Source organism: Mya arenaria, chromosome 17 (assembly GCF_026914265.1).
Source record: "Mya arenaria isolate MELC-2E11 chromosome 17, ASM2691426v1".
NCBI lineage: Eukaryota > Metazoa > Mollusca > Bivalvia > Myida > Myidae > Mya > Mya arenaria.
The window spans coordinates 25,385,620-25,410,691 of record NC_069138.1 but is presented as its reverse complement, the minus strand read 5'-3'; the positions used below and the strand labels follow the sequence as shown (position 1 = coordinate 25,410,691).

Sequence of the window (25,072 nt, the reverse complement as noted above, 5' to 3'; positions counted from 1 at the left end):
AACTTGGTATCAATGTGTACAATGCATTGGAACTTATTAACTGAAGTACCACATAGTTTTCAATTAATTTATTTTTCGCAGTTTTGTCATATTTTTCGATTAAAAAATATAATAGGTGTGTCTACCTAGTGGAATTCATTATTCATTCCTTATTCCTGATTGGCTAGTCGATGTTATCACGTGATATGACCATGTTACATATATAGCTAAAATATTCCGTCTGTGTAAAGTAAGCCTTCGTAGCACAGTGGATACAGCACTGGACTGCAATTTTGGCGACACCAGTTCGAACCCGGTCTCAGGCTCGATTTTTTTTTACATTTTGGTATGTTTTTTTACAATTATGATATCAAAGAGTAAAACATTTCATTAAATGATTGTCCTGAGATTCGTTACAGAAAAAAACTTTTTTTGGTGCCAATCTGGTGTACAGTCCCATTAAAGGGGCACAATATAAGTCCATGCAAAAGCTTGATAATTTGTTTAACTCATTTCACTTTCTTGATTAAAAAAAATGCAAATAATTTGTGTACAGATAAAAAAAAATAGTAGCATTTTGACGCTTTTTAACGGCCACATAGTTCTTTATAGAAATAAACCAAAACATTTATAAAGGAAATTAGTCTTTTATTTATCTGTACACAAATCATCTGATTTTATTTGTTTTAATTATTAAAGTCAAATGTTCAACGTAATAATGCATTAAAACAAGCATTATTTTTTTTTGCATCAACCAATATAGTACACCTTTAAATTTAGATTACTGAAGTATGGGGATGAAGATTTCATAAAAGGCTTGGTTCTTTTAAGCTATCCTAGTTCTTATTAAGCAGATTGTCATGTTTGATTGTAAATTGTTCCAGCAAAATGCCTTGAGACATTTTAATCTTGGTACTAAATGAACACCCAAAACATCAAACACTTTTTGCCGAAGGTCTGTTATTCAGGGTGTTAATTTAATCATTTCTTAATTCCCTGATCATACAAAGTACAATGGTTTTCAATTAAAGACAAACTGACCACTGTCCACTAAGAAGCATTGTTCTGGCCGGACTTCATTTGCAAAGCTTTGAAGACTACTTTATTCTAAGCAAACAGATTATGGCTTGATGTCAATAGTATTACATTAAACACGCTCTTGAAGGGCTATTGGGATGTCTTTGATATGTGCAAAATCATATGTTAAGCTACTTTACTTATATTTGTTTATTGACGCAAGGCTTTGATTCAAGTGGGGGTAGACCTAAGAAATTATTAAATTTATGCATTCATTAAAATCAAAGACATCTTAAAGAGTTCAAATTGTACTTAAACAAATTTGTAAAAAAAGTTAATTGCAACATATCATATTGATTGCAAGAAAATTTTGTCTACCATCGCAAACATCTTTTTTGTGTGTGCATGAATGCGAGTATATAATTAGCATAAATAAAATTTTAAAATATTTTTCAAGTACCTGTCTAAGAACTCAATAAAAGCTGACTTAATTAGATTACATGTAAGAATTATCTTATTTAGAAAATAATAATCTCAAAGGTTTTTAAGTTCACCTGGGTACATCAAACATAATTTTTATGTAAATATTTCCTTCGGCTTTAATTTTTATTCATATTCAAATCAGTCTCAGGTGTTGTTTTTTCAAATTCATTCAAACATGTTTAATGCATGCTAGTTTTACTTTTCAAACCGAAAGATTTTAAATTACAGAGGTCTTTTACCATACGACATCTACCGTATTACGTGTACCATATCACATGTACTGAAGGAGTTTTATTTATTTACTTTCACAATCTTAAGAAAGAAACAGAAAACTGCTTTGTTCTTTTGTCTATTCATGAAATACATCGTGAATTCGATCCCTCATTAGGTGTTTTTTGGTACAATATAAACATCTTTACTTAAATTTGAAACTACAAAAAATAAATAAAAAAATGCCTGTTTAAAAGAAAAAGAGAGAGTCATTGTTAATGCTGTACTATTTAAAAACTCGAAACCGTAATATGCATTGCTTGGTTTCACTTAGTATAATGTTACAGTCATCATGCAAAATATTTGAATGATTTGACAACTTTCAAACAATTTTATTCAATAATATCGGCAGTCATAGGAAAACTGCATAAATCTATTTGAAATCGAGTCTGATAACTTTCTAATTATATCATCACCTATTAAAGCGAAAATGAAATTGGATTTTAATTTACTATGCTTGTGAATTAATAAACATAATCAACTGGCACGTTTTATACACATGTTTGATGAATTAAAACTCCTTCCTCGAGTCTGTTAGCGTCTTGTGTCAAACCACATTATCAATGAAGCTTCGCCATTAATCGAAGAAAATCTTTTGATCTAATTATAAAATCTGTTATTGTATCACAGAATTATGACAAGAAAAAAAATATGACACAGAAGCGTCTTAGTCTCCCCTTGCTTCCTTTCAATAAAATTAATTGATCGAAATTTGATTTTCTTTTCACCTTTCTACCTTCTTATCAAGATAATATGTGTTTTTAATGACTTTTAGTAAAGGTATTTGTTAATAAAACATGTGCTTGAAGATAACGTAATTCCATAAATCTTGAAGGCTCTAGTGAGCTTGTGAAGAGGTAATCTGTGAATTTCTATAATACTATGACTCAACACTTGCTGATATGTAACAAAGAAATATAGAGCAGAAAATGAGCTCAAGAATAAAAAACAAAGAATTGTTAAAAAAACACTCCAGGTTTTGAGTCATTCTTGCAGTAAGATTGAATGAGGATTAGCTAACTTTTGCAATGATGTTTTCGTCTGTGTTTTACTTGATGTTTATTGATGCAAGAATTTTTTTGGGTAAAATTCTAAATCAAAGATATATATTACAGGTTTAACTGAGAAGTTTTATCATCTTGAATATTAATATTTCATATGTTTTTAACAATTGAACTCTTCAATTAAACATTCTTGTCTCAGTTTTATCAAATTCATAGTCCATGTGTCTTCAATATTAATACTATCTGCATTTCCATCAAACTTAGCATAGACTCAATGCAAGAATTTCTGCATGGATTTCCTACAAACTTAACAAATTGTCTAATGATAAGATCATCCCTACATTGACAGTCAACATGAAACCTTGTTCCAAATTGAAAATATAGTGCCGATATGTGGTGATAAAGATCTGATATGATCATTATGTCAGGGCTATATCATTAAAGGTAATGTCAAAATCATAACATTTAAGCTCAAAATTGATTTGACATTGTTTGTAATAGTTAGCACGCGTAATTAACGTTTCATAAAATTAGTATGTTCAAAAGATTGATAATATAACTAATTTTCTTAAAAATCTTAAGTTCTTCTTTTAATATTATGTCTATGAAACTGAACATTACTGATCGCTTAGAAATGGAAGGCCTGTTTATTGACAGTGTTATTTGTTGTTCAATGCTCTTAAAACACTCATTAATTAAAAGCCTAATTAGCACTTTGCACCTAAGTTCCGTAATTTAAAAATAAATCTGTTCTTTTATACATAGCTAGGCTTTACCATTGCTTACACCATGTCTTTGAACAAGAGTCGGATTTCATCAGAAGAAAGCTTAAAATGCTTTCATTTACATTAAGGGGACATTAGCCCAATAATTATCCCCATAATTAGATTGATTCAGGGTCTGATAAAGCAGAAAAAAATGCTCCCCAAAATATTCAATTATTCAGGGAAGGTTTTGAAATTGTAGCCTGGTTTTAAACATTTGGTTTGATCTCCTAATATTACCAGAGCAACATTTAAATAAAACGAATATTGTCTCAAAAAAGCTCAAGATGGTACCAAATTAGGCCATTACCATCAGTCTTTTTGTTTTTCTCAGAAAAACAATTCAGATGTTGTCATAGCCTCTGTATTCTCTTCGCTCTGGACATTGCATTCCTCTTTGTGCTAAATCTGAATACTAATGCAAAACAAAACTTGAAAACCATGATGTAACTTGGTACATCTGCTCATGTCAGTCCCACTATTTGTACTAAATGCTATATTGAGTTATGGCCCATGGTTTATTGAGAAAACTAGACCAGAGTGCAATCTATTTAATTAAAAATTTACTCTCGTTTAAAAAAGGTCTTAAAATACTTTTTTAAAAAGATGATTTTCCTTTAGGGAAAGAATTGCAGTATCGTTACTTTCTGCTTTGAAAGCAGGTCAATGTGGAAAAAAATTTAGGTTATCAATCTTCAGAATTGGAACATCAATGATATATGTGAATTTTTTAGATTATTACATCAAAAATGTATTAGACATTCTGGGTTTGCAACAAATTAGTCATCAGAACTTTGGTTTAAATAGATTAATATGAGCAAGCAAAGGCAGAATTTAAACAATAATCTGATTTCGTGTTTTGGATGCAGCAGATTATATATCACACATGACTGTCAGTATTTTGTAATTGTCGTCCAAAAACATTGGCAATATGTATAACAAATGTAATAAACATATTTTTTCTCATGAAACTTTGTACACATGTTGCAAGAGACAATTATTTGGGCACATGTTTTGTAAGGCCAATAACTCTGGCTTTAGAAGATATTGTGTTATGTGCCGTTTTTACGAAAAACATCAACATCCGTAACCCCGGGCTTTGACAACCTGATAAAAGTGTGTAATGTTAAGGTTATAATAAATCATGGTTATATTAAACCAGGAGTTATATAAAAAATGCTATTATAAATATGTAAATGGAATCCTAGTGTTGCATTTCCTGCTCGGATTTTTTAAAAGTGTTAACTCCAAAGTTGAACAAGACATGCTTTACATTCAAGTTATAAAACCCAATTTTCCCACAGCATCTTATTTCTTTGCGGATATTTGATATAATATATCAAAATTGAGTTAAGATTTAAGATGTTTGTGTCTTTTGCTAACTAGGGAGTTTAATTGAATTTTACACACCTTTAATTTTTGTACATATTATAGTTGGTAAGAAATGGTAGAATGAATTATGGTCCTTTTTGACAGTTATTTTTTATTTTGAAAGGTATGAGCAGTCTTGCAAATTCTTTGACTCGGAAAAAAACTATTTTATTAAAGCTACTGCTAATTTTGACTTTGAGTGCTTAAATTTAATTTGATTGATCATCATCAAACTTGGTTGGCTTAAAATATTTCCATGGACTTTGAATAATAAGTCTGATATGAAGTAACAGAATGTTGTTATAGTGAAAATTATGACATGCATGTTGTATTAATCCAATCAAAGACAGCATCTTTCAATTTAAATGTCATTTATGACAAGAGGTTTTGGTGTCTTGACCTTGTGTACAATTGTATGTAAATATTTCTACAGCCTGCAACTTATAAAACTTAATCTACACAATGAATTTGATATAGGACAGTGATAGCTTTGTTTCACTGGTAAACATTACCATCCTGAAAACAAATATATAATAGCTCTTATTTAAGTCTTGATCTCAATTGTTACAGGAAAGATGGTCAAATTGGTAAACAGTTTTCCCAAATCTGTCCCCAGGGTTAAAGCATAGATGCAACTACATATCATTATGTGTGTCACACAATGGACTGGGTAACAATATTGTTATCTCAAAACAGAGGGGTGACAGCGTAAATGTTTTAAATGACATAAGATAAAGAGGCAGATAGAATCTTTAAGCTATCACCCCTCGAAACTGAAGAGGTTGATAGACCCAAAAGTAGCTCACTTTGCTACATGGTTTACGCTCACTTTTATGGTCATGTCTGTTTTGGTATCTGCTGATTTTAGTGGTTTTACTCACTTTTGTTTGAATGTTAATAACATTTTACGGTGTCTAAGTGTGTTCAGTGTTTAGAACTGTTGTGTTAATGAGTTTATGAGAGGATTTATGGTATAGTGTGTCTCTCTTAAGAAACAGGCCCTGGATTTTGATCAAACATTTTGCAGTCATGTCGGATTTAGATAACATGGACCTATAACAAATATGTGTCAGGGTTGTGTTGACAATGATCTGAATTAAAAACACATTAAGAAAATGCATTAATTTTAACTTGTGTGTTAAATGCAACCTAATTTGAATTTTCAAGCAAATGTGAGCAAGTGTATGGAATATAGCACTTTTGATGTTCTGAGTACCTGCATTTAATGAGTGACAAAGATTTAGGCTAAAGCTCTACTTTACATAGAAAAGCATTGACGGGTGACCAGAAAAAAGTTTGGGGATAAAAAAGCACACGCTTCATCTCACGACAGACGAGAGGCCTTATTATTATTCATACACAAGATCGCTACAGGTGGGCCAACGCTGGGACATCGAAATCCCGAGTTATTGATGTTCCGCTTCACTCGGTCAACGGTACAACAGATGAAGATTAAAATTCTACTGAGGACGACTTCAAATACACAACTTTAGCCCACTGTAGTTTGTTGGATATTTTTTTTTAAGGTTTCTGAAAATTGTCATCCCTTTCTGGATGAACCAGACTCAAAAGTTTATAAATTGCATTAAAAACTGTGCACATGGTGTTTTGGTAAAGAAGTACATGAATACTTGAACATACTGAAAGAATTACAAATTGTGTAAGGACAGTGTAATAAGAAAACAAAAAGCGTTACATGTGTTTTATTGGATATTACCAGAGATTAGTAAAAGCGTGGGAATCAGGGTGCTCAGGAGCTCGTGTTTCAAAGATTGTGATCTCTGTTTACCCCAGACATGCTTCTTGGTGATACTGATGTCGACTGGTTTACATTTTGAGTCCCTTGAATTGAGAGAACTATAAAAATAAACATGGTTGCACAGTCTAACTTCTGTCTTCTGCAATGACAGTAAGAAAAAGTTTTACAAGTTGTGCAGATGTGGTAAGGGAGTTTGTATATTTGTTAATCTGGGTTTAAAAGGCAATTTTATTTGAAAAACACCAAAAATAACGAGACTTGAAAGATTGTGGGGTTGATTAAATGGTTTGCTAAGTGGGTTAAGAGATTTAAGTATTTGGGCAGAGTGACTGTGATTTTCAATAGGCAGGAAGGCATGACTGGAGTTTATAGCGCATTTTAGTTGTTTTTCACAAGATTGAAAAATAAACTCTATACTGTGACAGAAGAAACTACTTGTGGATGCTTTAAGAATGCTGGGATCTTTATGGAGTTTTATTGTCCACACATAACATAGTGATGTGACTTTGTACAGAAGTTGGGAATAATTGGGGCCAAAATCATATGAATATTTTTTATTTATAATTTATTATGTGAATTAAGCTACATCTGTGTGCTGCAAAAAAGTAAAATTTGACCACAGAAGGTCAATGAATGGAAGAAGAGATGTAATTGTGTTTTACAGAACTTTTATTGTATTTGGTGCAGAGAAATATCATCATTAAATCCATAATAAAGAACTTAATTGACTTGACAAGTGCTCATGAAAGAAAGCTTGGATGTTATGAAGTGAAATAATATATTTTCTGTGTCCTGTTCTTATTTTAGAAACTACATAAGTGCACCATAGAAAGCATTATGGATTTAACATTTTAAATATAAGTAAAAAAAGTGTTACCAAAATGGGGAAAGTCCGGCCAGTGGTTAGGATTTACCTAATTCTGAACTTTTTATGTAAGTATTTTTTTATTTCATTTAATAATTACTCATTACATATAATCATATCACACTTTTTGGTTTTGTAGAAATATTGAAAGCTACTTGGTGAATGTTTTTAAATGTATCATAAGATTTGAATTTGAAATTAGCCGTAGAAAAACATAACTGGAATTAAGGAACCAGTCTGTGACTGACTTTATTGTTTAGTGATAAAAAATTTAAAAGCAAAAAATATTCTTTATCTTCGTTTATATGGATGTGAACAATTATAATACTATTATTTATTCGTCATTTAATTGTTGCAGTAAATTTCATATATCCCCTTGAAGTGTGTTCAGTCTATAGATAAAACATTTAGCTCGTTTTCAACGCTATTTTTGCAATTGTTTTTGTTGACATATTTGGGTTTCTTTGTTGTTTATCTGTTTGGGTCTTCCGCTCAAATCTCGGAGCAAGCCAGATGACTTTGATGGTACAGCCAAAGTTTTGATAACGATATTGACTGAACAATTAACATTACAGAAAAAGATCTTGTACAAATTCCTGTTTTCACTTCAAAAGCCATTAAGTATTCCCATTTTTGAGGGCTAATATAAATGAGTAATTTATCTTCAACATATGAATATTGAAAAATTTCGAACATTTGGTGGGAACAATTTTCTTGCTTTTAATAAATCTCTTAACACAGAAATTAAAGTAACTGAAGAATTTCCAATTTACATGTTAGTAAGGTGATTCATAATTCTGTTGGACTAGCTGTTACTATCCTCCTAAATGAAGCTTTTCAAAAGATCATTTACTGAATAAGGCTTTGTGCAAACAGTTTTCATTAAGGCTTACAAATCAAGGATATGTAGAGTACTGCTTGGGGTTTGCTTGTGCTCGGCAAGATTATACTCAAGAACGTGCACAAAGCCATAAGTAACATAAGACAAACATTTTGTCAGTTAGTCATAAGGGCATATTTCTGTTGAAAGTTATCTTTCAATCTCTTCTTTCAATCTGTAAAACCTTCGAAATTCCTAATACTCTAGTTTCTTAAATTTCACAACCTTGAAAACCCAGGCATTTAATGTTTATGATAAATTAAAATTTATCAGCTCTTAGGTGCAACTTCTGTTAAGTTTAAGATACATTCAATTTACGTAATGCAGGATTATAATATGTATTAGTATTATCTCTGTATTATATCATCGTTTTTTGATGTTCGATAAGTCATAATATTTATCAAATATGATTTTGTATAATAACAATTAAGCACATTAAAATGTTAATAAGATAAAAACAATCTTAATCCTAATATCTCCGGAGTTTATTTAACCTTTAGACCATTTAATAATCCCGAAAACTTTAAAGCTATAATAAGTTCAAGCTGAATGGTATTAATTAAATACCATTTACTTTAACTAATAAAATAATGTTTTCTCACCATATTTAAACCAGTAAATTAGAATTTTATATTTCCCCAAGTAATGCTTTTTTTTGAGAGACTCTTAATTATTGTTCTAAGTTCAATTGTACAAATTATGTGAACATTTACAGAAGTTCATAGCAGACATTACATTCCGATTTCTTAACAACGCAAAAAAATTAAGAAGACAATACTCCTGCGATCTCATCATTTCATGAGAAAAGAGCAGTTAATTTTGTCGTTGTTGTGATAATTGGGTAATTGTGATTAAATTTTTAGATCCTTTTCACAGGCTTTCATGTTAACAACATAACAAAGGTCCTGGAACTCTTCATGGGACCGAGAAAGAAGGTACTGCGCCACACGCCGTACTAGCAGTGAATTATGGGAATTTATTTCTTAGTTCTCAGGGTGTTCCGTTGTAATTTGATAGTTTTTAGCAGCCCAGTTGTGAGAATATCTGGCCTTGTTTGGTACACTCTTTTGTATTACAAGCCATTGCCCTTATGTTGGGTGTTCTTACGTCCTCTTCAAGAAAATATCTAATGTCACAAAATTGGAAAAGACCTTCATTATAGTTTTGGTAACACAATTGAAACAAGGTCAATAAATACACAAGTCAATTAATACATGTGCTGGCCAAGTGAGGACCCTACTGTATTCTTTTTCATCTTTCTTTGTAAAAAAATACAAAGAAAAACATAAAAATAGAAAGTATTATGAGTGAAATTAGGCATTAAAATTACAATTAGATTATGACAGTTATGATTTTTCCAATCAGTATAATGTTCATTAGAAGGCAAATTGTAATCTGGGAAGGTTGACAATCAACATTGGTTATATTTGTTGACCACACTTTACATGTTGTTTATCCCAAGCTACCTGACCAAGTGTGTGGACAATCAGTGACAGTAATTGCTAGAAAGCCTAGCCACCTGACCAAGTGTGGTGAGAATCAGACAACAGTTGCTTAAATGTCCTAACTGTGAAATGAGCAGATGACTGCAAGAAGGTGGCATGTGCCAATAATCAGGGGTGAACACTTTTTAAAGTTCATATTTTTCGTCAAAATTCTATACTGTGCCATACTGTAGGTTACACTAGTTTGTTTGGGTGCCAGTTTTGGAGGATTTTCTACTTTTGTTTCCCTAACAAGTGTAAAATCTTGCCCAAATGTCAACATATAAGTTAAATAGTGTGTCAAAACATTTCACCATATTTGTTAGTATTGTTGGAATAGGGAACAGTTACCTATTTGGACCCTTTAACAAAAAGTGGTTCTGCAATTTGGCAGCAATGTGTTTGTTTTTGCCCAAAGGTTTCCCAATATTTTTTCAGTTCAATTGTTCAAGTTTTCCCCCTTGTTTTCAAGGACAAAAACACTTGTTTGCACTCTTGAAATCGAGTTTGTTTTCCTTTGTAAATATTATACAAACATCTTGTAAAAATGTCATTCTACTTCTTGAATGTATTTTCAGTCTCTAGATTTGTAAAATTATAACGGTTTTATTCTTTGTTGTTGTTTTTTTAGATTCAAGTTATTTCTGTTGATTAAGGGTTCATTTCCTGACAGTCTGCTTCTGAGTTGACCTGTCTTTGGTAATAAAAGAACAAGTTATGCCTAATATGACTTTCCCAAAAAATTCCTTTGTTTGAAATACTTACCTAAAAATAAATATATATTTGACTGCTCCCTAATCCTGTAAGGAAAATGGAGATTTTAAGGCACTTAGATTTGCCTTTGTTCTTATATATGAACGTCAGACCGACATTTATCATCGTATATTGCCGAGTTAAATCTGTCCTGTATTTCATGTACCTTTATGTTGTATTCATAAATCTGAATTTACATACCAAAAAACTCATTTAAATGTATTTAAAGACGACACTGGTCTCTGCACCTGCCGATTTCGATATGCATGACGGGGGCCACATTTTAGCTTTTTCGACTGCTTGGTGATGTTTTCGAAAAGGCTGAGAAAACAGCGAGGTTTTGCTTTGAAGATTGTTGAAGGTTCATTTTTGTGTGGTATTTATACATACAAAATATGTCCTCAATAATGTTTGAGTTACCAGCCAAAAAGTAATTTACGATGTACAAGGTGCAAAATAGAGTCAACATATATTAATAATGTCATGGTACTTGATTTCTCACGCAAAACTGTCACCCACATCTGTAGCAAACCTTAATAGATATTAAAATACATCGTTTATGCAAATGAAGGACAAGTTTATCAACTTAATACTCTTATTGAGTTTTTTTTCTAAAATTTTGATCAGCCTTTAAATTTATTGCAGCGGCAGCATTATGCAAAATATTTCTACCTTCTGTCAATTCACTCAAAGATCAGTCAAGATATTTAGATGAAACTTTGTACAGATGTAAATAATGACAATACACATATTTGAAGGAAGTCCCATCACTAGTGTCAACATATTTTGTACACTAAATTGGTCCATGTAATACTGGGTGTTGGCATCTGCCTGCATTAAAAGCAATGCTTATATATTAATTTTAATATAACTTAAGACAATATAATTAACATAGCATGCATCCTCCCAAAGCATTGCTTGTGTAAATGATACTCATGATTAAGACATGGTAAAAATTACAGTATTTGATAATAAAATATATATTTAAACACAGACAGAGGAAAGTTTATCAAATTCTTGGATTGGGGTTGCATAGGGCACACTTTTCTTGATAAATGCTTGAAATTGAGACCCAATTATCTACAAATTATCAATAGGCCTCTGAAAATATGTAAATTAAGCAGGGAAAATGATGATACAGAAATATTTATAAATAGTTATCAAGTAACATCACTTTTAGTACATTATTTTGTGAGAATTAGGTGGGGGGCCGAAAGTTGACTTCAACTTTAGTCAAATGTAATTTTAAGTCCATAATAAGATATATAATGCTATCACACATATTGCTTTTTGATTTCTCGATAGTTTTAAAACAAACCTGTGGAACATTAAATTAATTGTGGGGAGTATTAGTAAAGTTAAAGGGTGATAACGAAATAGCGGTGAAGTCAAGCAGCTCAACTCACAAATAATGATTGAGTTTTACTTTTTTCACAAGGATGTCATGCAAATCCAAGGATGTTATTGGGATTTGTTAGCTTCTGTATTTTAATCCCATTTTACAAAGGATATAGATAACCCTCATTATATGAACATTTATATTTAACAACATTGTCCTGTTGTTATGTCACGAGGGTTTATCGTCGTACACCGCTGTGAAATACGTGATGGCTAAATAATTTTTGTCAGTTTGTGTTTTCGAATCCACCCTACTTGATGGCAAGTCAAAATGCTCTTAAATTTTGAAAACTTTATGTAGCTTTTTCACCATGACTTATTACTTCTGACGTAAAGATTTCAGATAAATTTGATCGAAAAGCGAAATATTTTCATGATTGATTATGTTATTACGATGTAATGATTTATCATGAAAATGTCATGATGTTTTTACTGTTGTTAACAATAATTATACATGTAGTGCAAAACCATATTTAGTGACTAATCAGGGCATAAAATGAGAGTTACATGTCTGCTATTTTGTTTCTAAGCCTATGCAATTAGTTGATTTATTTATAAAAAAAATAATGGAAAATGGTTCCTGACATCAAAGGCGAGCTTTCTCTCCATATGAAATTTGTTTAGGGTGAGATGCATGAACTATTAGCTATATTTATAAAATGATTGTCATTCAGTTACCTTATTAATTTGATTTCTTAACAACATTATAACTCAGATACACAAATATACATCACTGCTATCAATATTATTTGTTTGTGAGTTTAGCTTTATTGTTTGTTTATTCTCATTTTGTACATGAATTCTCACCAAACTAACGAGGGCCACCAGGTTTGTTGATTTTATGGCCATATTTTATGTAGCTTTGATGGTGCAGAAGACATTTTTGTTTACATAGAGGGCAGCACTGTTTACCCAGAATGCTATGCAAACAATTTCCCAGAATTCCAAAGACATTTCCTGTTATTGGGTCTATTTTTGCCGCCAAAACTTTTGACCTACATGTAGCATGATGCTGACCACTTCTACAGGGAATACTTAAAAAGGTTTTAATTATTCATTTCTTTAACCAAATAATTGGACCTTTCTGGTACATTACTCCCTAATTCAGTCCAATAAAACAAGGTGTTGGTCCAAGGGTTAAGCAAGGATTAGCATAATTATTTTTTTCTATGAAAATCAGCATGGATATGGATTAAAGGCTTGGGTCTTTCACAAAATTTACAGATATCATTAAAGTCTGATTTACAAAATTTATGGCCATTATATACAAGTATAAAATCTTGCATTAATGTCTAAAATCAAGCATTTTAGAAAAAATAAAGCTTGTCTTTTTATGTTTTCTAAAGTACTAAACAACATAAATCAATTACAAACTTAACAAGATAATTTACCATGGTTTCAGATTTCACATTTCAATTTGCATTTATAGTTTTCACAGTGGACATCCATTTAATGTTATACTTTTGAAAGACCTTTGACTTTCTTGGCCAATTCATTTGAAATCATTCTTTAGGACAGGTACATTGTTGATTCCTCTAGAATGCAGCAAAAAAAACCCAGGTCTTTAAGCCTAATTTAGTTTATACCAAGGATGAGATATTTTTTTACCCAGAAGTCAGTGGGTTTCCCATGGTTTATTAGCCCTTGATGAACTCCAAAGTATGGTGTACTTATAAACAAGCATGGGCATATGAATCCCTTGTCTGTCATGTCAAATTGAGCCCAATTGGCCCTGACTATACTGCTGTGTTGGCAGGATGGAAAATAGTGGACTGCGACCTTTTGCCTCCTTGTATTAAATTCAGCAATAAAAATATGTTAGATTAATTGCATGTGACTTACTGTTTTCTGTTTGTGTATGACATGAGAACAATCATTTCTTTTTGAATGCTTAAAATAAGTAGTGATAAAGGTTTAAACAATGATAAGAAATAGTCGTTCACTTTGCCACATCTACTTGTATGTGTTTGGAAAATGAATAAATAATTAATTTATTGCACATTTAATTTTGTCTCATTTGCAGTTTATTAAAATAATTAAAGTTTCTGTTCCTTTTTTCTGATTGTTTTTCAATTCTTATGTAGACAGCAAAAACTACCTAAGTGGCTGTTATTATAAAAATGCTAATAAAAAGATAAGATTTTCATGTAATGGAAAGATAGTGTGCAATTATGAGCATTACTCACTTTTAACTTAATGAAAAAATGCTTTTAATAACTTTTACATGTGAATTGCAAGAGCTCTTCCCACAGTTTCAGCGTGTTGAAAATGTGGTTTATATTAATAGCGCAGTCAAATCAAGCCTCGTCAGAGAACCAGAGCATTCCAGTCCTATGGCCCCAAAGTTCTGTTATTCTCTCAGCTCCCTTCTCCGAGCCTGCCGAGCTCTTGTATACAAAAAACATGTTTTTCTCTCAAGAAAGATGTCAGCAACGGGTTGACCCAGCGGGGTTTCGTGGGAACGCGGTTTTCACTTCTGAAAGTTCCGTAAGGCGAGATGGTAAAGATGAAAAACATAAGGGCTTCAGTGAAATATTCTGCCTTTGGGTTTTTGTTATGATTTTGATAGTAATTATGTTGTAGATAAGTGTTTTCTGGCAGCTGGATAAGGTTAGGTGACACCTGTGAGTTGTCTATCTTGGCAAAATGGTATTCATCTTCTATGCCTTGCATCTGGCACAAATGACATTCTGTTGCAAACAAACTATTAATGCTTTAAGCTTAATTGTTAATGACTTTTTGTTTGCTGTAAGGAAACAATCTGTACAGGCATTTTTTTAATTGTGTGCTTTAGATATTTATTGACATTCTCATTTTTGGTGGGTGGGGTTTGTAAGAACTTTGAAATATTATTCTTTTAAAAGGCTTTAATTTATTTTAACTGCAAAACCTTTATAAGCAAACGTTAGATTGTTTGGCTTTTTGAAATTGTTTGGAAAAAAGCTGACATTTGATAAATGGTTAAGCTTTTAAAGTTCATTTCCCACTAAAACACAGCAATTTTATTGTCATAAATCAGGTTTTGTTTATTAACATCTTTAAAATGATATAGCTCCATTTGAAAATGTCAAAAGATGCATTCTCATGATCCTAACAATTTGTTAATACTTTAGTTTAACATTTCAGTTTTGATACAAGACCATCTCTGAGTTTAGAGGTATTTAAAATACTTGTTTAATGGTAACCCTATGGGCCTAAAAATCCCTTCCCCACATTAAGGTCTGTCGAGCAAGTATTAAAAACAGCTACTAATGCAACATAATGTATAAACCTTGCAGACAGGGCTTAAATGATGATGGAGAAGTAATTAAATTTTAATCATTGCAGCTTTCTGCTCCGCCCATTGGCACTCTTGGTAAAAATTAAAGACACATTTCCTGCAGTCTCTAATCCAGCTTAGCGAGGGGTCATCCCTCATAAATGTCCAGTCTTGTTGATTGTCGAGTCCAGTTGTCTGACCAACAAGTGTCTCTGGTTTAAATGACCCCAATTTTTTGTCCCTAGTTGATCTAGTGTTTTTCTCCCATGCATGCAGATTGGTGACATTTTGTCCATACTAAGCCACTGTGTTTTCTACCCTGTTGGCCGGGGATATGGTCAGACAGGGTCATAGGTGATCAGTGGTCAGTAATTGACTGGGGTCAGTGGTGTTGTCTGGCTTTAATAGTGGATGTCTCCTCCTTCTATTGAACCCAAAACTGTCCGGATAAATACTAACAAGGGCTTGTTGACTATGACACGTTGTAGACAGAAATTGGGTTTGAAAAATGGGGCTTTTTTGCTTATGAACTTTATTATTCTATGGTTAAATGATTATACTCTTCTTCTGTGTACCTAAATCAGGTAACTGTTTCATTTGTGTAAAACTTTTTCTATTTTTTTTTACTTTTAATGCATCGTTGGATTTTAACTTGATAATCATTAGTTTTTAACATTAAATATATTGTCTTGTCTTTATGTGTCAGTGTTGGAGTGAGACCTCAGCTGTTAACATAAGTACCTGTAATGTCTTCAGACTTAATAAAATGGCCACTTTTCTTGCATAACGAATTGTTGAACATTTGACAAAACCTACCAAACAAAGCACCACGCTTAGTGAGCTTAACATGGCCTATTTATTTCAGAATAATGTTGATACCATAACGGCTACATCAGTATAAAAACACTTGAAATCTGACTCTTTGTATTGAATCTGATGTGATTTTTATCCGGCCACTAAGATCGCGGGCGAGCGGCAAGCGTATGACATGAACAAAGGGCAACAGTGTTCATTTGAAATATTTTGGGAGATTTTTACCTTTTATAAAGTCACTATTAGTTTAAAAGTTGATTTCCGTAACAGATTGGGCTTCAAATTTGTTCAAATGGTCTGTGATAAGGAAAAAAGGCTCTGATAAATACTGTATTAGCAGGTAGCACATTGGACGTGACCCGAAAATCAGAGATCATGATAATGACTAAACATAAAAGTTTCTGTTCTGGGCTGCATTATAACCCTACATCTGTTTTGAATGCAGAAGATATGAGCAATGTTTGATAACTATGCAATGGTATATTTCCGGTGTAGCTAAGAAATAAAATGTCTTGACACACCTACCTATTTTGCGTAATTATGCAGTTGGATATGCTGCTTCAGTTTGGTGGACAAAACTTCAGTGTTTTCAATTTAAACTTAAAGAAAACCCACCTGTTAGTTTCAAAAAGAAAAGCTAACTGTCACGCTACACCTTGTGTTACACAATAATGGATTGTTCAGATTCAATAGCCCCTTATAAACAGCCCTTTTTAGGTGTCAGAGCAATATTTGTTACTGGTAACTCTATCTCACAAGGACATGTAAAAAGTACATTGTTTGAACTTTTTCTTTAAAATGTTGATGCGAAAGAAAATGCTTGTTCAAGAAAATGCTAGTTACATCAATGCTGAAAAGGAAAATGGTGTCAAATCCTTCATTATTTGTTTTCGGTGTTTTATTGCAATGTTGGACCAGAAATCAATGAATATTAAGAATTGAATTGAAGTGAAAGTTGTTTCATATGGTAATGAAATCTTTTTGGCATGTGTTGTTCAGGAAATATTCATTTTAACTTCTGACCTGAAGCTGATTTAGGCAGGAATACCACATCTTGATCTAATGAAATGAAATTCATCTCCAATCACATTGACTGAACAAAGTCAACAAGTGGCTAAAGTTATCCAAACATCAAGGCAGCGAAAATTAGCAGTTTTCTGTCACTACGAACAATAAACATGGCCACTAACTAGCCCCTAGAAAAAGGAAATTTCAAGCTTGGTGGACAAATAAAAACTTCATTATAAATTAAATTTGAATTCGAAATTGACAGTAAGGTTGGTTGAACTTTATAGGAGCCGGAACCTGATAGGAATAAAATACCCAGAGGGCCATAGTGCTAATTTTGGACTTTGATCTTTGTTTGGCTAAGGAATTTTCTCATCTTTTAGAAGGGAACAGTTTTGTGAAGGAGCCCTTAGTTCAAATAATGTGGGGCTTCAGTAACTTGTGCCCTTTGGTGATGAACAAATAAAGAATAGGAAACGTTGAGGCATAAATATCAATTTATGTTGACTTGATTAGGTATTAAAAGAAATTAAAATGCTATTTATTTCAGTCAAGGCCCTTTTAAAATGGACACTTAAAAACTTTACGGAAGTGGTCATTGTAGGGAGAAAGCCGAATATTTTGCCTTAGATAAACAGTAAATCTTAATTAAATCCAACATTCAATGAGGTCAAACCAAAATTTAAAAAAAAAGAAGATGTAAAAAAACACCTTGACCACTATTGCTAAATGTTATTATTGAATGAAGTTGGTGAGGAAGACAGAAGAGGAAATGGTATGATCAAATTTGGAACATATGTTTCATTTGATGAAAGAATGAATTTTTCTTAAGTTGCATGGATGGCTTTTAAGTAGGTGTATGATGAATAAAATATTGCATGCCGGCCAGTAAGTTTCAGCCCGAAGGTAAATGCTCATAAAGTTCCCTCAATGATCATCAAATAATGATGTAAAAACCTCTGCCCTACCATTTAGGTGTCAAACGGTAAACACCAGGTCTGGCATAACTATAGGGTAGAGGGTTGTTATTATTTTTAAAGCATTATAAAGTTTTTAAGGGGGCTTATTGTCGGATGACATCTGAGTCAATAATGACACAAAGGGACAGTTTTAAATTTTTAAGCAACAAAAATGAGAAAATTGTTTAAGACGTGTGAATCCATTGACATTTTGTTGCTTTCGGATGCAATTTTATTTGAAACTGTGGGAAAAGTCATGCTTGCTTTTCTCTACCATGTTATTATATATCTTTCAAAACCTTTGAATGCCAGAAAGAACCTCTGTTTGGTAAAATAAACATAAACATTATTCAATTATGTGTATGAGAAAAGTCAAAATTCATGTGTTCCATAAGGTGAAATTATAAGCACTGCATTGACATTTTCAAAATCTGAAAGGATTTAAAAGACGCAATGATTTAAAAAAAAGAGAGGACATTTTTGGTTGGCCAAAACCTTTTTCATTACCCTTATTGCCTTCACTACGATATCTTCTTGCAAAGAATTTAATTTTATTGCCTCTACGCAATAAAATAAAGTCAAGGACTCACAAAAATATGTACAATATCTGGTTCAATGTCCTAATATAACTTTTCGCAACGATGTATGTTTTCAAATCCATATCAAACAATGCCATCATTGCAATGCATTATGGGTGCAAAAAAAGCAGGTTCTCAGCATTATGTCAAGTCTTTGTCTACTCGTTTATGTAGCTGCATGGTTAGCTCAGAGCTGCCATATGAATTTGTGGCACTGCGCACAATGCTGGCTGGATACACCATATGGGTTATATTAAAATGTTTGAAACAGGAGACACAAGATAAACTTTTCCCAGCCTGTGTGCGCATGGCAGCCTGATGCACTTGTGCTGGGATATTTTTATAATGTATTTTATTTGCTTCTTTTTTATCTGGGTCATGTTGCTATGGTTACAGTTTGAAGAATTGTTTACATGCTGTGAGAAATGAAATTGGTTGGTTAACAAACAACACAAAAAAATTAACCTTGGTCTTCATATGAATCTTAATGCACATGAGGATTTCCTACACAATAGGTAAATACATGTGATCAAGGAGCTGTAGTTCCTGGTGTATGTAATAACAAACTTAGATCTATAACAAACTGAAGACTAGAATCTTGAGTGTTTTGATTGGGCTGTAATATATCTGGCCAATAGCCTGAATGGAATCACTGAGGCATATCTAAGTATAAGGATAATGTACCAGTCAATTGTAACCACGCCCCCCCCTCCCCCAGGTCCGGGGAAATACCGGGGATAGCCGGGGAAATGGGCCGTGTTTTTTAAGTAACCTTCCAGGTGGCCCAGCAGTGCCGGGTGAATGCGGTGGTTTTGTCTTGGCGCCAAATATAGCGGGGACATGGGCCTTACCTAGGGTCTCTGGGGTGCAGGGGCATTTGGTGGGGATTTTACCATCAGTCTGTCGCTGCAGGGCGGGGATTTTACCTGGACTTGGCTGGACTGGAAGTCAAAGTCCCCGCTATTCCCCAAACCTGGGAGGGGGGGGGGGGGTATGGTTAAAATTGACTGGTGCAATAGACTGAATGGAATCACTGAGGCATATCTAAGTATAAGCATAAGCATTATATTAAATACTGCCCATGGCCCCTAATTCTGGCTTTGATTAACTATTGTCAAATATGCCAGTTAATCAAATAAGAAAAAGAAATAAGCATTGACATTCACTTTCTGTGCTTTGGTGAGAAGAATTATCACTGATGTAGAATATTGTTTTGAATATCATATTTCTCATGACATTATATAACTTGTTCGCATATTTGTTTAATTCATTATCAATCTCTTTACATTTACGTGGCAGGTGATGGATGCATGAGGCAATTCACTAAAACATTATTTCATAATTTATTATGCAGCGACATGGAAAAAGTACTTTAGTGCATTATGCTTGATCACGATGGTAAAGCAGTGGCATATGTATGCACTGTTGTAGGTCTAAACATGCACAAACTTTTCTTAATAGCTAGGTTGAATATTTAAGCTTGTTATGTATGCCAGAAATGGAAAATTCCCCTGACCCCTTTGGCACGATGGGCCTTCTCGTATCTATTTAATAAGCTAAATTTATGCAATGCTGAATGATTTTCAACTTTAGATTGTTTTGATGTAACACCGTTAATAGCTTGTTGAAGGATGGATGAGTGTTTTGTGTATTTACGAATTGTTTAACTTTCCTGCAATAGAAGATGTTAAATATAGTTAATAGTTTAAATAGCCATCAATTGAGGTTGTAACTTGTCAAATATTTGCGTCTTTAGATTTCAAAAGTTACGACCCCCATGTAACATATCACAGTATAACGTTATTGTATATAATTCTTAAGTTATTGTGTACATAAGTAAATACACATGCTCAATCAATGACTTGATAAACGATTTGTTATAATGTAAATTATTGAAAACGTAAGTGAAATTTAATTTCAAAACACAATATTTTTCAATAGATATTGACAGATATAAGATTTGAATGGATTTGATTTTATTGACAAAAAGTGTCGCATTGTGCTTTATAATTGTGGAGAAGCATGCCTAGTGCTTGTAGATTTGAAAATAGATCGATTTTACGTTTTTGGCCAGTATTTATCGATAAAGGTTTTGTTAAACGGGAAGGGGATAAAAGATTTAAGATCAACATGTATCAAAAGATTGTATAATAATGATTGCAAATCATTCAGATTTAGAAGAAAGAGATGTTGACAATGAACGCGAAGAATTATGGTCGTGAATCGACTGTCCGTATGACGATGACTTAATTATTTGCGATGCTGCCTTAAAAAGGAAATATTGAACTTAAAGGATTTCCGATACGTAATGAGACCATAGTATTTAACATCAGAGGATCCTTTCTTCAATAAAGAAAATGTCGTTTGCAAAAAACATTTCAATAACGGCATAAGACCAGCGCATGCTTGAAGCAATATAACGATGGCTGAAGAGTTTTGATCATTCAAATTATGCAACTTTGTTCAAATATTAGACATACAAGAGTAACACTGAATGGACTTCGGAACAAACTAACTTAATGTTCAAGTTCAACTCAATATTCCTTTCTATTAGTGTCTAAAAGTGAAAAATTGTCATTGAGAATATTGACCAAATGGCAAAAGATTCTGATTAATTATTCAGATTTCTTTTTCCCCTTGGTTTAACACTCGATGCTTGTTGAAACTTTATTTGATATCTAGCTTGTGTGTTTTGTGAAGAATAAAGGTCGAGGTATTGTGACAGACTTGGTGCAGTTGTCGGTGATGTTGGCTGCGTCTTTGTGCAAAAACTTTTACCTTGGCCATCATCAATCAAGATATTTATATAAAACGCATGTTGTCAGAGACAATGCACACTTTTTGCAGGGCCCTTAACTAAAACTGGCATTAAAATTGTTGAATTATGGCCCTTGTTTGACAGAAAAAAAACAACAGATGAGTTTTTGTGTTCCCTCTAAGGCGCTCCTGTTAATTCAGACCTGTTTGTGTTGTTTAATTTTATTTTAAGCTCCAATTTGACATTTCAAGTACAGAATTTATCAATAAACTTGTCTTTTGTTATCCACCACTCGGCTTCTGATAATATAAAGAGATTAGTTCATAATTTATTAAACAACCTTTTATGGACCGATTATCTTTAAATTTGACCCTGGATCAAATGATCATATACTTTGATTAGTAATAACCGCGACCGGTTGTCTGTTGTGGTAAATCCAAATAAGTGTTTACTGGATTACTCCCTTTAAAAGTCTGTGAAACCTGAAAGTTCTATTCATATCCATTTAACGGTTCTCATGCTTTTAAATGTCTGATAAGTAATTTATGAATATACATGACGATTGTACTGTTTATTATAATGTAAAAGTGTTATATTAATTTGAAATCTGATTCAGTGATTAAAAAATGCTAAGCATTATGACTAGATGGCCAAATTTCTGTCAGAATATAATCAAGTTCACAAGATTAAGCTAAATAGTTTGATTTTGTTTGAAACATTTAATGAGATTAAAAAGGTTATTCATACTTTCAAAGAAGAGTTGGTTTTAATAAGTATAGAAGTTCATTGGATTTATGACACATGTTTTTCAGTACAATAATTGTAATTCCAATAGTACATCCTTGTAATTTACATGTATATAGACTTATTTAGATTGTCAGGAGTTGCATGAGTCAGTAACTTGTAGCCCCAGTGCAATAACTGCATAGAAACAGATATTGAGTTAATGCATTTAGGTGTTGATTATTGTATAGGTTATCGGTCACTTGTTTTAACAGCATTTACTGGAATATGTTTGTTTAATTTGTAATATATGCACTTTAAATGACCATTATGTAAGTTTATCAATGAAAAAGAAAACTGAGAAGGTCATTATGTATTATCATTAAAACTCTGATGTCTCTGTCCAATGTATGAATTTACTCAGACACATAGGCCAACAAACAAAATAGAGTGAAAAACATTCTTGGCTTACTGATTGGCTTGTTTGAAATTATGAACAATAGGGCTATGTTTTTTGTAGTAAATGTGACCGAGTTGATTAATAAATTGGGTCAAGATGTTACACTTAATGATCCCACATGTACTTGCCTCATGGAATTACAATAAATTTAAGCCAGTTATAGAACAAATTTTACAAATGGTATACCAGTAGTTAAATCAGCGGAAGTGTTTTACCATAATAGGCCAATGTGTCAGTAAAACTAACGGATGCTGATCAATTTAACCGTGGGAAATTGTACGTTATTTTACTATAATAGGAAAGTACATGACTGTCCCCTGCTTTTATTTCATGAAGTCATGACGAGTGTGCTTGGTACTTGAAATCCCATAATAAAACAGCCAAGAACCAGAGTGCATAGTCAAGAACTTGAAGTAAAGATGACATTCAGTATAAGTGGTCTAAGGAACAAGTTTGAAATATATTGAATAAAAAATGTTGTATTAAGTTGTTTGATGGAAATGAACTCCTGCTTTGGTTTCATACTTATGCTCTCAGTTCTGTACAAAATTTAGTGACATATAACCTAAAAGTAATCATTTTTATTCAGATTATCAAGAGGGTCACTCCCACCAAAGATTTAATAGTATCTGCATCAAAATGACAGTCAAACTGACTTTTAGGAATTCTATTAAAGACAGTTTACACCCATCCCTTTTTGTGTTTTCAGTTTATTATTACATTTAGCTGTCTTCTTCCTTTGAAAACAACAGCTGCAAAAGTTGTCAAGCCCCTGTGTAACAAGGATGGTTCTGTCAAGCACTTGGTGATAAGGATCATGATTATAAACATTTTGGCGGCAAATTAATCCCTGTCTTTTGGTGTCTATTTCTGTTTACATAGACAAATAGAAAAGCACATGCCCTAAGCATTTTTATTGCCCTGGTTTTTACATTTTCTTCATATTCTTGAGAATTTCTAGAATTGTTCAACCTAGCTATCTCTTCGTTTATCCATAAATGACAGCTTGAATAAATTACAGTTCAACTTTGTTTATAATACAAGGTTTTGACACTGTCAAAGTTGAAGTTTGAGATGCAAAAAAGATGCTTGTGTTTACAGAAAAAGTTCAAGAAAAATTAATACATAAATTGTTGTCAGCCATTTTCTGTAGATTGGTTGATATAATGAACACAACACTAAAGAAATGTCTGTAAAATAATGGTTTTAAAGGGGCTGTCTCACGTATGATAAAATAGCGAAAAAAAAGAAAATTGTCGAAAACCGACATTAACTTTGCATCGATGTGTACAATGCATTGAAAACTTACTAACTGAAGTACCACATAGTTTATAATTTATTTAAGTTTAGCAGTTATTTCGTATTTTTCCATTAAAAAAGATTACTCAGGGTATGTCTACCAGGTAGAATTCATTCCTTATGCATGATTGGCTAGTCGGTGTTATCACGTGATATTACCGAGGTAGGTGTATAGCTTAATTATGTCACCCGATCAGAGTAAGCCTTTGAAGCACAGTCAGTACGACGCTGAACTGCAAATTTGGCGACATGGGTTCGAACCGGGTCTCCAACACATTTGTTTTTTTTACATTTTGGTATTTTTTTTTACAATTATGATATCAAAGCGTGACACATTCTATTAGATAATTGTCCTGAGATTAATTGTTACAGAAAAAAACTTTTTTTGGTGCCAAAAGGTGAGATAGCCCCTTTAAATAATAACAGTTGCAAAGGTAAATTACAGACATGTCAATCATGGAATTACAGAATCATTATTGCATAATTTGAAGAAAAGAAAAATCGCTGTGTTTGTATAATAAATGTAAAATAAATTATTTATTTTTCAGGGTTTCGGGGTATGAACTGTGAACAGAATATCGATGATTGCCAGGGTAACTCGTGTCAGAACGGCTCCACATGTGTGGACGGCATCAACAACTACACTTGCAAGTGTCCACCAACATATACAGGTTAGAGTCTACTAAACTTAGATATAACAAATCCTTTGGCTTAAAAATCATTGTTTTGAAAGCCATGGTTGCTGCAGGACTGAAATATATTGGCTTTAAACTTGGGGTGGGAGGTGCTGTGGGGAGGAAGTGTGGCAAATTTGAGCTATTTTGTTGTATTTTACATATATTTTATTCCACCAAAATTGATGTAAATTTTAAGAGGGGGCACACGCCTGGTCCTTGTGCATTGTTTGATGATAAAATCAGGTTGAACATTTCTGTTTATAAAAGCTTTATCAGTGAAGAGGGCCAGCACGTTTAGTATGTGGTAATGGATGGTGAAGCAAACACCGGAAAAGTGATAACATATCACACATATCTCATTATTATCCCTGCAGTGTTATCTGTGTCCATAACAAGCAAGACTGACCATCACCACATCAATAGGGTATACAGTGATAGAGCAAGTCTCAGCTCATTAAATCATACCCACTATAAGTGGTCTCAAATTGTACCCATGGAAACCCATTTGTGA

General features: G+C 32.7%; 1 protein-coding gene across 1 annotated transcript in view; it reads left to right on the top strand.

Annotated features, from left to right (window-relative positions):
- The window catches only part of LOC128222854 (neurogenic locus notch homolog protein 1-like), a 97,852-nt gene that overhangs the window by 48,627 nt on the left and 24,153 nt on the right, over positions 1-25,072 (top strand). The window contains 1 exon segment of the mRNA XM_052932002.1: positions 24,433-24,555. Within this exon segment, the coding sequence (XP_052787962.1) occupies positions 24,433-24,555 (123 nt within the window).